General features: G+C 47.1%; 1 protein-coding gene across 1 annotated transcript in view; it reads right to left on the reverse strand.

Moving 5' to 3' along the window:
• Positions 1 to 5,658: 5,658 nt before the first annotated feature.
• Positions 5,659 to 14,433, reverse strand: part of ABCA4 (ATP binding cassette subfamily A member 4) — a 128,400-nt gene continuing 119,625 nt past the window's right edge. Inside the window, exons 45-50 of the mRNA XM_021921000.2 lie at positions 13,322 to 13,456; positions 12,151 to 12,254; positions 11,985 to 12,077; positions 9,023 to 9,272; positions 7,257 to 7,343; positions 5,659 to 6,943 (exon numbers count right to left, since the gene is read on the reverse strand). Coding sequence (XP_021776692.1) covers positions 6,902 to 6,943; positions 7,257 to 7,343; positions 9,023 to 9,272; positions 11,985 to 12,077; positions 12,151 to 12,254; positions 13,322 to 13,456 — 711 coding nt within the window. The 3' untranslated portion in view covers positions 5,659 to 6,901. The remainder of the gene's footprint in view (positions 6,944 to 7,256; positions 7,344 to 9,022; positions 9,273 to 11,984; positions 12,078 to 12,150; positions 12,255 to 13,321; positions 13,457 to 14,433) is intronic.

Consider the following 14,433-nt stretch of genomic DNA (forward strand, 5'->3'; position numbering starts at 1 on the left):
AAAACAGAGCCTGTGTCTTGTTCTCTGCTTTGTCCCCAGAATATGGAATAGTGGATGCTTTTTTACCTTCTTCTGCACTGTTTCCTCTCTCCCCTCCTTTCCCCCTTACTCCTTTGCTTCTTTGGCAGCTGTAAGAGGATGAACATGGCAATCAGTATTGTTCAAGACCAAAGAGGCTGCCTAGCTCTGGTGGAAAACAAGAATTGCACCAGGGCTAGGCTGTGTGCCTGGAATGCTGTCTGATCAGGTGCTATGCAGTGTCTTATGAATGAAATGTGCCCCCTGAAACTCACCATGACTCAAGACTGTGGGATCTGGCTACAATAATCTGTGGTCTCTTATGAAATGTACTAAAGTATAAAACCAAGAAGAAGGCTTGAGTCTGGGCAAAGCATGTCTCATGAGATGTGCACATCTGAGCCTGGACATCAGGCAGCTGCTCAGGAAGCTGAGTGTGTGTCATGGTAAGCTGCAGGAAGGGCCCTGAGTAGAGTGCCTTGGGGGTCCTCATGCCATTTGTGTCTTGTGCTTAAAGTTACAAACGAAGCTAACAAACTGCTAAATAACCACCTTCATAATGCCCTGGGTTCAAATGTCATCTTCTTGGGCTCCTTGGAGTTCCACACTGGCCTGTGGTGGTGCACAGCCCACTCTCCCATGGCTCATTCCCCTTTTCTTCCTTCCCCTGTTTTCCCAAGTGGCCTCGTGTGCCATGGGTGGACACTAGCCAGCACAATCCGGGACCTGCCTTGACTCAGCTCATACAGGCCCTAGAAGTGGGCTTTAGCTCATTTGGACAGGGAATTGCAGAGTTCTGGGTCCAGTGGGCATGTCCCCTGGGACCTGTGGATGCTTAGCCCTGGGAGAATGAAGCCACTTAAGGAGGACGGCAGTGGAGTGGGGCTGCAGGGAAGGCTGGATGGCCTACCAAGCCATTGAATTTTTCTGGAATGTGCTTTTCCTTTTCTATTAAAACAGTGGAAACAAAACAATCCCACAAAGTCTTAATTTGTGAATATTGAGGTATTTTCCAACTCTACAAGCCTATGGCTTTATAAATCTGAAAATTCCAGTACTTATGCTTTCCCCAACTTGACGATCACCTTGGACAAAATGGGGAGCAATCCTCCCCTGTTATCATCAGGAGTCATGAACTGTTAAGCTCAGGGCACCTGCTCAGGCATTGAAATGCTGCATTGAGGAAACCAAGCCCCAGGTGGCTGGGGCCCACGGGCTGAGTCCTTCTGGTGCCTGAAACAGCCACCCCACAAGGGTGAGGCTGCTTTATTTCTAGAGGAAAAGCTCCTCCCTTGCCCCATAATCCCCGCAGGCCTGCTCGTGCAGAACTTCCTCCTCACTGGCCACAGTGAAGGTGCCCAGGCTGCCACAGAGACCCTGTGCCCCAAGCCCAGAGCTTTGCTGATGGGTTCTCTGCCCCATTTTTCTCTTCCCGTCTCTTCAGGAGAGCTAGAGTGGGCTTTTCACTCAGGTTGAAAGAGATTTCTCTTTTTATCCCAGCTATTCCAAAATCTTGAGCTTCCCAAAGAAGAACTGGAAACTTAGAAATTCTGGCAGCACATCATATGCCTGGAGCATCTCTTGACTGGCCATGTTTTCTGAACTAACTCTTCCATTTCCTCCTCCTTTTCCTCATAAATTTCCCTTATTAACAGACTGGGGCATCTTTCAGTAGAGTCACACATTCTCAGGAGATCTGGGCCTAGCTTCCAGCTTTAACCCTCTTCAAACCCAAGCAAGCTGTGGCTTTGCTGCCTCCTCCTTGCTTTGTGGCTTTTTGTTGTTATTGTTGTTGTTCTTGTTTTTGTTTTTTTTTCTGAACGGAGTCTCACTCTGTTGCCAGGCTGGAGTGCAGTGGCACGATCTCAGCTCATTACAACCTCTGCTTCCTGGGTTCAAGCAATTTTCCTGCTTCAGCCTCCTGAGTAGTTGGGATTATAGGCACCCACCACCACACCTGGTTAATTTTTTTTTTTTTTTTGTATTTTAGTAGAGACAGAGTTTCACCATGTTGACCAGCTGGTCTCAAACTCCTGAGCTCAGGCAATTCACCTGCCTCAGCCTCCCAGAGTGCTAGGATTAGACGTGAGCCACTGTGTCCAGCCTGTGGGTATTTTTAAAGCACGGCATCCTCCTGCTCCACTTGCCCTTTGCTGCTTTTTGGAGGCATCATTTTCTTGGACCCACTTATTTTCTGTCTATTTTTCTTGCTGGGTTTTCATAGTTTGCTAGGTTTTCAGTTTGGTGGGTATTAGTTGAACATATTCTGTGTGCCAGGAGCTGGAAAAAACAGGATGAAAAGACACAGACCTCAGGTGTAGTGGAGATAAAAGGTACACTGAGATTTTTCCTTAAGGGGGTGTGCAGATTTTACCTGCATCCAACTATATCCACTTCATGATGCCTTTCCAAAACTCTCACAGCCAAACAGAATGGCTGCTAAACCACCTCCTCTACCCTACGTAGTCTTTTTTTTTTTCTTTTCTTTTCCTAAGCAGCCCCAAAGAGTGTAGTCTTCTTTCCTGTGATATTGTAGTTGCTAATTTAAATTCTGAGACCAGCCAGGGTGCAGCAGTGTGATGCAAGCAGTGTGATGCAAGCAGTGTGCTGGGCTTTCCCAACCTCTATCTTAGCCCTAGCTAAAATGGTCTTACAGTTTTGGTCATTGGTAAGTTAAAAGAAAAAGTCAAAACCAGATGAAGCTGTGGGGCTACCAAATTAGTTGTATAGTCTCTATGGGCAGTTATTTGCCTAGCATCTAGTAGGTGCAAAGTGGCAAGTCAGGAGGTGTGCAGGACTTAAAGTTGTGTAGCCCTTGCCCTCTGTCTGCCTCTAAACGAGCACAGGACCCTTCTTGCTGAAATAAAAATTTTAGCACCTTGTGCTCACTTTCTTCCTCATCCTCTTCTCAGCCACAGTTCCTGGGCCTCAGCATCTCTCCCCTTTCCCTCTTCCTTCACCCCGACTCTGGAGTCTATCCTCAGTATAATGAAAGCATATTTACGAAGAAGCCCATCTCTAGGTCATGGAGGGAGACTGCCCTGGCAAGGAAACCCACTTGTTCTCCTCATCCACAAGTCTTTGGAAACGTTTGGTTCAAAATGATTATTTTCTGAATCTTGGTGAGCATTTATGTGAACTAGATGTCCATCCTCATTCCTTTCTTTTGTTTTTTTCCAGAAGGAGTCTGGCTCTGTCACCCAAGCTAGAGTGCAGTGGCGCGATCTCGGCTCACTGCAACCTCCGCCTCCTGGTTCAAGCGATTCTCCTGCCTCAGCCTCCTGAGTAGCTGGGACTACAGGCATGTGCCACCACGCTCGGCTAATTTTTTGTATTTTTAGAGACAAGGGGTCTCACTGTGTTAGTCAGGATGGTCTCGATCTTCTGACCTCGTGATCTGCCTGCCTCAGCCTCCCTGTGTGCCGGGATTACAGGCGTGAGCCACCACGCCCGGCCTTCATTCCCTTCTAACACCACTGCAGAAGATGCACATGGTAGCACTGCGGAAATGGCACAGCAGCATGTGAATGAGGTCCTGAACTCTTCAAATGGTTACAAAGTCCTGTCGGATCTCAGGTCCAACCAAGGATCAACTCTCGCCTGTCCATGCCTCTTTGTCTCCTGTCCTAATTACATCTGTGAGGTAAACACTCAAATAAGTTGGGCAAACAGACATGAAACTTAAAGTCGGTAATACTCAGCTGACAATGGATAATGTTTATAGGCATTACTAGTTGGGTGTTTTCTTCAAACTCTACAAAGACTTGACATGGAACATTAAGACTAGTCCATTCACTTCCAACCTAGTGTTGCAGAATCTTGCCAGAATGAGCAGTCCTGAGGCAATAACACTCACAGAAGTGCATGGGACTGACAAAGAGCTATGCACCCACCTAAAAATGTCTAAAACTATACTAGGTGGTGCACACCAGGGAGACTGTGGATTAGGACAATTTGTGATGAGTGCATTTGCATTTTATTTTTCCATGAAAATCACACACACGCAGACACACAGACACACACAGAGAAAAGCAGATCCGCTTGAAATGAGAGCAATATGGAGGCCAAAGCTGCTAGTGGGATGGCCCGGGGTTTCTAACTCTGTGGTCTGGAGAAGAAGGATTTTGTATTTGTTTGGTTTCACCATCAAGTGTTCCGGGTGAGCAAGTCAGTTTCAGTTTCCTTCTGAAAGAGCCTCTTTCTGAATTCGCTGCACGCTCCTCGTGTGTTTGTTTTCTGCTGCAGTGGGGTCATTTTTGCTGGCCAGTCCATTTGGATGACCATATGGGCGCAGGCTCCTGCACCTCCAGCTGCCCAGAGTTCCTCTCTGGCTGCAGGAACGAGCGGTGTGAAAGATCAGTCCTGTGGAATGAGATCACATGGACTCGCGTCATCTTGGTTTTCTGAGATGGTGTGACTACTTTTAGATTTCAAAAGCTAAACAGTTGTCAATCAGTCTCTGAAGGGCACTCAGCTGAGGGCACTGTGATTCCGTCAGATCACCTGGGTTATGGGCCATCTTTCTCTCTTTCTCTATGAAATCTATGAATCAGGTCACCCTGGTTCTAAGATCCAGGCATTTGTTACAAAGACTCACACATATGAGATGTGTGCATACATGCTTACATCCTGGAGGGAGGCTACATTCATGGTGCTGTTTCCAAGGGCTCTTATGGGGTCTCTGGGGGCTTTTTTTAGCTTAAGAAAGTTACCATTATCTTAAAAGCCAAGAAATCCTGATTTAGGTCAGCCCTGAGGTACAGAATTCCCTTGACCACTTCCTGTAGGGGTGGCTCTGGGAAGCTTGAAAATGTGACTGGGGGAGGGGAAAGATGAGAGCTGGAAGGCAGGATATTAGGCTCCAGATCAAAGCTTGCACTTTGATTAACAAAGGTGTCCATGTTCCTTGAGAAGTGGACACCAAGGTGACCTTTTTAACTGGAGACACACTGTCTCCAGCTACAAAGTGTGGGTTGAATTCCTGAACGAATGCCTGCTGTGGGGTTGGGGTAGTGTGGGTGAGGAGGGGATTGGACAAAGGCCTGACCAGTCTAGATGAAATGTGGTTTATCCCGTTATCTGATTTAAAATCACCTATCCCCTTAAGAGGATGACTAATACAGTACTTAGGGCTGAGAACAGGATTTGAGGTGGTGCGAGGATCCCCATCAAGGCTGAGGGTACTTCAGAAACTTCTGAAACTAATTGAAAGATACAAATTATATGGGGGAACTGGAACAGTGTAAGAATAAGGATTAGAAATTGATCTGAGTTGTTCCTAATTTGGGAATGCACATGCGATGGTCACACAATTTAACCTATTTAGGATGTTTCTAAGTTGTCTGATCATCTGTCACCTACTTAATTTATTAAAACCTTGACCCTCACCAGTTTTAACAACAGAGTGTAAGATTGCATAAGACCTTATCCCAAAACATGTTTTCCAAGATGGAGTCCTTTGTAGAGTAAAAATGTTCTTGATAATCTAACATGCTGATTTCTAGATAAATATCCATGTGGTCCTGGCTCACAATTTGGAGTTGTCAAGCCAACAGCCGGATGAACTTCCTGAAGTTCTCACATTTGCTTAGGAGCAAGTAGTAAATTCTCTCTAGAACTTCTTGAGAGAAATTACCTTTTTCTTGTTTGAAGGGTACTTTAAAGGAAATTATTTTGAGGTGGTATAATGTAAACAATAATATAATTACTATTTATTTCATGACAGACCTATACAATGCTATATGAAAGAATTTTCGCAAACCTTTGTAAAGATAGTATGTTGTAAAGTCAGAATTAGGTTTGGATGAAAATTATCATTAAAATATGCCAATAAGTGTGTTGCAGGTTTTCTAATCTTTGTGAACAAAAATGTAAAAAACACAATAGAAAAATGATCTCACCCAATAAGGGGTAAAAGTTTGGAATTAACTGTTGTAGATCATAGAACATCAGCACCCCTGATGTTCTGCCTGGCCCAGAGGTGATGTGGGATTAGTCCTTTAAGAGCGAACATGCAGGAAGGGGTGGGGAGACCACTGGGTAATTCTGGGAAACAATTTTGCTACCCAATTATATCTTCTGAGTTATAGAGTTATAAAAAGGATTCATGACTGCAAGTGGTTTTCAAAAATAATTTTCAACTGATGTCAACAGCAATCACCAGATCTATAAATGGGAATCAGTGGCTGGAAGATCTCAGTAAAAGCAACCTTTCCCTATCTAAAGGAGCCTTTACTTAGGCATTTCTGGGCCCTCTGGCAGGTAAGGGGTGGGAAGACAAAGTCAATTTTACCAAGTAGCCATTAGGTCTCTGCTGGTCAAGAGGAAGCAAAAAAATTCATCACAAGCACTGCTTTGGACAGCAGTGTTTCAATAATTAGCTGTATTTGGTTTTTCTTGCAATCAAGAAACTGGGCAGAATAAAAACTTTATGGGGAAATAAGGCTTTTGCATATCCTTGCTTCCTGATTTGATTTGATTTACTCTCCAGGTAAGTCAGAAGAGAGTGGCTAATTCATCCCTCTAGAGTCCCAGGGTTAAGCCAAGGCATTGGGATGCTGGTGCCTCCTCTAGTACTTGCTCTAGCTCTCTCCTTCTTGGGTGGTGTGCTCTTTACTTGGGCACTGTGTCAGGGCAGGAACCTGCAAGCACCTATTCCAAGAGTTGTCACAAGCCAGGAGACATACCTCTTATTGCTTCTTTCTCCATCTTCTTGATTTTTTGTAAAGAGCTAAGAGGCTCTTTCCTACAACAGGTGCTATTCCTTGATCTAACCAAATGTGTCTGCCACTGAAAGGGTATGCCAATTAAGCCTCTTCCTTTGAAACTCAAACACATGTCCAGACATAGATGTCAAGCAGCCAAAACATTCTAATATTCTCTATTACCTTCTCTGCTCCTTATTCCCCAAATCCAAGCTTTTCTGCTGTAAGGAAAAACATGGGAAAGTTCTTTTCAAAAATGCTCTCCCATACTATCCAAATGGTTTCCTGATTACAACAGGAACCCCTACAGCTACTGAATGAAAAGTTCTTCAGCACAGAACAGGGGGACAGTGGCAGGGACTTAGCAAGGATGTGATGAGGATGTGGTGGGGACTTGGTAGGGACCATGGTATGGGTGGGACTCTTTGTAGGAGGCATATCTGAGGCCTTGAAGCAACTCAAGCCCAATGAACCAGCTGGGCTCTGAGCCGAGGAGCTGCCTCAAGCTGTGGACTGCGTAAGCAGCAGGGGTACCTGGGCTTGTTGGCTGGCTCCAGCAGCTCGAGGGTGCAAAGGGAGGTCGTGAATTTCATTCTGCTGTTTAGCAAAATTTACAAATACCTAGAAGTAAGAGAAGAGCAAGATTAGGTAGATATTTCCAGGAAAACAGCACCCTACACCCACCTACCCACTTTGCTCTCTATTTTCCACAGTTCACATACAGCCCAGCTGGTATGGCTTGTGTCCTTCCCGGGGGAGGCTGGCCCACCCACGGAAGCCTGGCCACCAGTGCCCTGGTCAGAGCTATCTTCTTAGACTAGACTCCCGAGTGATGCCACAGGAGTTCCTGCTGGAGGACTCAAGGGACTTTGGCACCAGACATTGGGGTAATGAAGGCAAGGCAGATTCTCAGCTAGCGCATCCTAATCCTCTAACTAAAAAAAGAAAAAAAAGTCATTGATCCCTGTTTGGCTCCTCGTTGAGTGTGCATGTGGCCCAGACTCCTGCTCGTGCCTTCCCCTGCTTAATGCTGATGAGAAGGTGTGGGTGAGCCAGCTCCTCAGGGGTTAAATGGAGACTTCCCTGTTTCCATTTTCCTTGCTTTACTTAACTTTCTTTAAAGATGTTTATTTTAAAACAAACATATATAAAAACACAAAACCCAGAAACAACCCAAATGTCCATCAATGAATGAACAGATGGATGAACAAAATGTAGCACATATACATACAAAGGAATATTATTCAGCCTGGAAAAGGAAGGAAGCTCTGGCATGTGATATAACACGGATGAACCTTGAGGATATTATGCTAAGTCCTCACATAATAAGCCAGACACAAAAGGACAAATACTGTATGATTCCACTTATATGAGGTATCTATAGTAGTCAGAGCCTTGGAGACAGAAAGTAGAACAGTAGTTGCCAAGGGCGAGGGGGGCAGGAAGTGGCGAGTTAGTGTTTAACGGGCACAGATTTTCACTGAAGCAAGATGAAAGAGTTCTATCGGGGATGGTGGTAATGGTTGCACAACAATGTAAATGTACTTAATACCACTGCACTGTGCACGTAAACATGGTTGACATGGTCAATTTTATGTTATATTTTACCGCAATAAAAAATGTGATTACATCTTAAAAAACCACACACGGAATGCACATTTATCAAAACTCACTAAACTGTACATTTAAAATTGGTGTTTTTGTTTTGTTTTGTTTTTTTGAGACAGGGGCTTGCTCTGTCACTCAGACTAGAGTGCAGTGGTATGAACACAGTTCATGTCAGCCTTGACCTCCTGGGCTCCAGCAATATTTCTGCCTCAACCTCCCATGTAGCTGGGACCACAGGCATGCAACACCATGCCTGGCTAATTTTCTGATTTTTTTTGTAGAGACGAGGTCTCACTTTGTTGCATGGGCCCGTCTTAAACTCCTGGGCTCAAGTGATCCTCCTGCCTTGGCCTCCCAAGAGCCTGTGTTTCATCGTATGTTAATTACATATCAATAAAGCTGAGTTAAAAAAAAAAAACCACCACCACAAACCAGCAAGAATGAAATAACACACCATAGGATCACAGGGAAGGATAATGTAAAAAAAAAAAAAAATCAATGAAGTTTCCTGATGACTAAAAAATATTGTTAGAAAACAATTTCTGATATACCACCTTTTACCCCAATAAACAGAGGGCAAGAGTTTGTTAAAAATCAGGAATATTATGCCTCCCTCTTATGGCAATTCCAACCCACATTGGATGTTCTGGGCCAGTCTTTGCTCAGCTCTTGGTGCCCCGGGGCCAACTTGCCTGGTCCAGGGTGGTCTGTGTGACTGAGTACTCCTCGATGAGCAGGCTGTCCTTGTGGGAGAGGAGGAGCTGGAAGATCCTCGCCAGGGAGGAGGAGGAGACCTGGAACTGGAGCATGTTGTAGTGCCTCTCCCTCTGCACGCTGCCTGGGAAGTTCCCCTGAAAGAACTGCTCCACAGGGTTCAGGTCAGGAAGCAGGTCGTCCTTCGGGGATTTGATCTTCATTGTGACGATATAGCCATCTCCAAATCTAGGGGATGCACACAGTGCAGGACAGGCCTCTGTTAGTGGTTGGGCCTAAGGTAATCCCAAAATAAGGAGTAGACTCATCACAAATTTTGGGGATTAAGCCCGGCTTGGTGGCTCACACCTGTAATCCCAGCAATTTGGGAGGTAGAGGCGGGAGGATCACTTGAGCTCAGGAGTGTAAGATAAGCCTGGGCAACAAGACCATGTCTCTACAAAAATTAGCAGGCCATGGTGGCACATGCCTGTGGTCCCAGCTACTTGGGAGGCTGAGGCGTGAGGATCACTTGAGCACAGGAGGTCAAGGCTACAGTGAGCCACGATCATGACACTGCGCTCCAGCCTGGGTGACAGAGTGAGATGCTGTCTCAAAAAAACCTGAAAAACGAGAAACAAACCCCAAACAAGAACAACAAAAAAAGAAATACTGGAGATTAAAGGCCCATATCATAGACCTGGGTACATAGGAAAACTAGGAGAGAAAAACCATGGTAGTCCCTGGAGAAATCATTTGATACCAGTTTTTAGAGGTCAAATGTCTGCATGGTAATGTGGGACAATCGTACTTGCTGAAGTCAAAGGTAGTTTTATTTTATTTTTTTAAATTAATTAATTAATTAATTAATTTATTTATTTATTTATTTGAGACAGAGTCTCACTGTTGCCCAGGTTGGAGTACAGTGGCGTGATCTTGGCTCACTACAACCTCTGCCTCCTGGGTTCAAGCGATTCTCCTGCCTCAGCTTCCTGAGTAGCTGGGATTACAGGCGCCCGCCACGACACTCGGTTTTTGTTTGTTTGTTTGTTTGTTTGTTTTTTGTATTTTTAGTAGAGACAGAGTTTCACCATGTTGGCCAGGCTGGTCTTAAACTCCTAAGCTCAAGTGATCCGCCTGCCTTGGCTTTCCAAAGTGCTGGGATTACAGGCATGAGCCACCGCACCCAGCCTATTTTATTTTTTGAGACAGAGTCTTGCCCTGTCGCCCAGGCTGGAGTGCAGTGGTGTGATCTCGATTCACTGCAACCTCCAACTCCTGGGTTCAAGCAATCCTTGTGCCTCAGTTTCTCGAGTAGGTGGGATTACAGGTGCACACCGCCATGCCCAGCTAATTTTTGTCTTTTTAGTAGACAGGGTTTCAGCATGTTGGCCAGGTTGGTCTCGAACTCCTGACCTCAAGTGATCCGCCGGCCTCAGCTTCCCAAAGTAATGGGATTACAGGTGTGAGCCACTGCACCCAGCCATCAAAGGTAGTTTTAGCCCAGTATGGGGATCCCAAGACTGCCCATAAAGACACATGAACCAGTGCATACTGAGTGGTGGTAAGGGCTGATGGGCCAGGTGGGAGCAAAGGCTCGGGAAGGCAGCACTTCCCTGAGGAAGCTTCCCGAAGCAAATGGAGCTGCTAGGGCCCGGGCCATTGGTGCTTTCTTCCTCCCTCAGCAGGATGGCTGGTTACCCTCACTTGGATGAGGGATGGTCCACCAGAGAGTGTGTGCACAGCTAGCGGGTGTCAGTACCCTATGCCTTGGTATCCTGTGTCAGTCATAACTGACTCCAAAGCTCCCTCCATGGTCTAGGGCTGTTCTCCTCTGCAGTAAGATGCTGTTCACCTTTCAGCTCCAGAAAACTCATCATCCCTCCACACAGGCAACACTCCTCTCTCACCTCCTCTATCATGCAGATATTGAGGAGTTAGAGGGAAAGGAATAGGAGAACTTCCCTTTCTCCAGCAGCTGGACACAGGAAGTTGCTGACACAGGTCTGGTGACCTGACATGCTGCTATTTCTATAGATATCTATGCAGTGTCCAAGCTGTAGTTGCTCAATAAATCATGGGTCAAATGTCCACTTGCCACAAGCAGCTAATCTATTAGACCTTTCTCTCAGTCATTTATCTGCTCTGACACATATGAAAGGATGACATTTTCTGTGCAACACCCTCCTGTGGGTGCATCAGGATTACGCACCTCAGCATAGATAAGGTGGGTTATGTGCTGTTCCTCCACCAACCAGCTTACTGACTTATATGCTGAGCTCTTAATAAGTGTTTGTTAAATAATTGTAACTCTGCTCTTTTCTAGGTTATAAAGCTTATCAGAATGTGAATGAGCATGGCAATATGCTGATAATCTTAAACTGTTAGCTTTGGCATGCAAACTCTTAATAATAAGGAATTATCTACAATAGTTTACAATGTGTGGGTACGGAGTAAGGATAATCCTACTCAAGATTACTGGTGTTGTTGGTTTGTCGTATAACATATGGTCTGTTTTCAAACTCAAAAGCATACAATATTCTAAAAACAAAAACAAAAACAGGTCCTCAGGCCAGTTGGTCTCCTAACCATTCCTACATTGGAGTGGACTCTTAGTAAATAAGCCACAGGTCCTGGATCTGTTGGGATAAGTGGTGGAATACCTGAGGCAGTGGTAGTGGCCCTCCCTCGTCCCAGCCAGGCTCTGCATGTGTCCTGATCAGACACCCCATCCAGAGAATTGGGTGAGTCTTCGACCACAGGAAATTAGGCCAATATAGAGGAGTTTCTTATCAGCATAATGGACTTCTCCATCTGCTGCTGGAGAATGAGGCCCAGCCACCACCTGCCTCTGCCCCAGGGGATGACAGGGCAGCAGGACTCTTCCAAGTGTCAATGGAGAACACAGGATCCGGTTGGATCCACAGAGGCAACAAGGCGCACGCCCCGCCATCTGCTTACTTGGACTTGAGATGCTGAATGGTGCCCATACATCGAAAGGCGCCCTTTACCATGATGGCCAGCCGGGTACACAGCGCCTCACATTCTTCCATGCTGTGGAGCAGGAGAGAGGAGGTGAGCAGGAGAGGACTCCCACCCACCTTCCCCAGCCCTGGGAATCTCTTGCCTGTGGGATGTGAGGACCACAGCCCTCCCTTCTCTGATGATGCTCACGATGACATTCCACAGCATGCGGCGTGCCTGGGGGTCCATCCCTGTGGTGGGCTCGTCCTGGTGGGTGGAGAGAAGGTTAGGGAGCACAGGCTGGGAGCTGGCCCTTCCGATTACTGCTTCCCCCTGGGCTGGCTCCCCTGAGGAGGATGAGCTGACAGACGGCGCACACAGTCACTCCCCTCACTTGAGCAAGACCGGGGTACCCTCGTGTAGGGTACAGAAGGCAGGAGGTGGATCAAAGAATAAAGAAGCATGGTGTCCACCCTGGGCCCATTTCAGCCCACGAGGGGATTAAAGTGGATTAAGGCAATGACAGAATTCTCCTCAAAAAAAGAAAATCCTGCAAATACATTTGTCGGGAGGCAGGGAGATCACTCAGCTCACTTTCCTGGTTCCTGCTATGTCCTGTGCCCTGTGCCCTGTGCCCTGTGCCCTCATGATCCTTGGACTGCGTGGGCATGGCCTCAGGCCTGGCCCGGCTCAAGAGCCTTTGACCCAGCTCAGTGCTCCTGTTTGGGGACCAGACACCGACACGCCACCGAACCGGCCAAACTTCCCAGCTGTGAGCCCATGGCCCACAGGAGACATCCTGGGGAACGCAGGATGTGCACAGTCCCAAGTCAAGGCTGTGCCATGACTTGTTTTTCTCCAGAGCTGTGTGAACCAAACACTGGGCTAAGTGCTCAAAATGAGCAACACAGGAAACAGTCCAGACTAAAGCCGAATTGCTGCAGTTTCTTTTTTTTTTTGAGATGGAGTTCAGCTCTGTCGCTTCCAGGCTGGAGTGCAGTGGTCGGATCTCAGCTCACTGCAAGCCTCGGCCTCCCCGGGTTTACGCCATTCTCCTGCCTCAGCCTCCCGAGTAGCTGGGACTACAGGCTCGGCCACACCGCCTCGGCTAGTTTTTGTATTTTTTAGTAGAGACAGGGTTTCACCGCGGTTAGCCAGGATGGTCTCGATGACCTTGATCCTCGCCTCGCCTCCCAAAGTGCTGGGATTAGGTTTGAGCCGCTACCGCCTTGCAGTTTCTAAATCTGCCGACCCAGAACCTATTTCCCCAACCCGAGAGACGAGAGACGCAGCACTTGGTTTAAGCCCTTGGGGCGGCCCAAGCCCGCAGTTACCAGCAGCACCAGGGGCGGGCAGCCAATGAGCGCGATGGCTGTGGAGAGTTTCCGCTTGTTGCCCCCACTGTATGTGCCAGCCAGGCAGTCGGCGTAGACAGTCAGACCCAGGCTCTTAATACTCCAGTTTGCAACCTAGGGAAGAGAAAGAAATGCCATTTGGAGAATACAAGCAAACACCCCAAACCTCCCCCAGTTCAAAGCCTTGGGCTCCCAGATCTCATGCCTCCAGAATGAAAGCCCTCGCTAGGCTGAAACAGGCTCCTGCTGGCTCCTGTCCTCTGGCATGTGCTTCAGGCACCAGACAGGGGCTCCTTCACTCTGTGTCTTGGATCCCAGGGTGGCCCGGTCAGCTCAGCACCTGTTGGGTGTAGCCCCCTGGGAAATGGCCTTCAGCCTTACAAACAGCAAGACAGTGGGTCTCGCCCAGCGTCCTGGACCACGGCTAGCAGTGGAGGAGGAAGGGTCTGTTTGAGAAGATGGTGAGTCCCAGACCTGTTGATCCCACCCCTCAAGAGGGTCACACCCAGAGCCTTTTGCATCCGACACATACCTATGGAGCACTGACCATACGCCGGGTACTGAACCAGGCACTGGAGAACAATGTGAACACAGCCATTGCCGCTGTCCTCAGACTGCGGGGAGGTGACAGTCAAAATAAACAGAATACTGGCAGATCGTGACTGCGAGGGAACGATGACAGAGACACCAGGTGTGTGTGCACATGCGCAGGAAGGGATCTAGGGAAGCCACTGGAGACAAGCTCACCATGCTTCTGCCTTCTGTATTAGTCCCCTGTGCCTGGAATATTCCTCCCTAGGTGTGCACGTGGCTCCCTCTCTCACCTCTACTTCCTCACTCAGGTCCTCTCCTCTGCAGGCTCTCCCGGGGCCACCCTACCTCAAAGTGCAAACCCTGCCCCAACACTCCCTGCATTACTGTTCTCTGAGGACTTTTCACTCTCTAATGCACTGGATATTTTACCTATTTATCTATAAATTGTCTATCCCTCCCACTAGAATGTAAGCTCCATTTTTAACTTTTTATTTGGAAATAGTTTCAAACTCACACGAACATGTAAGAATAAAAATAGTTCATAGAATTATTAACTA

Source organism: Papio anubis, chromosome 1, assembly GCF_008728515.1.
Source record: "Papio anubis isolate 15944 chromosome 1, Panubis1.0, whole genome shotgun sequence".
NCBI lineage: Eukaryota > Metazoa > Chordata > Mammalia > Primates > Cercopithecidae > Papio > Papio anubis.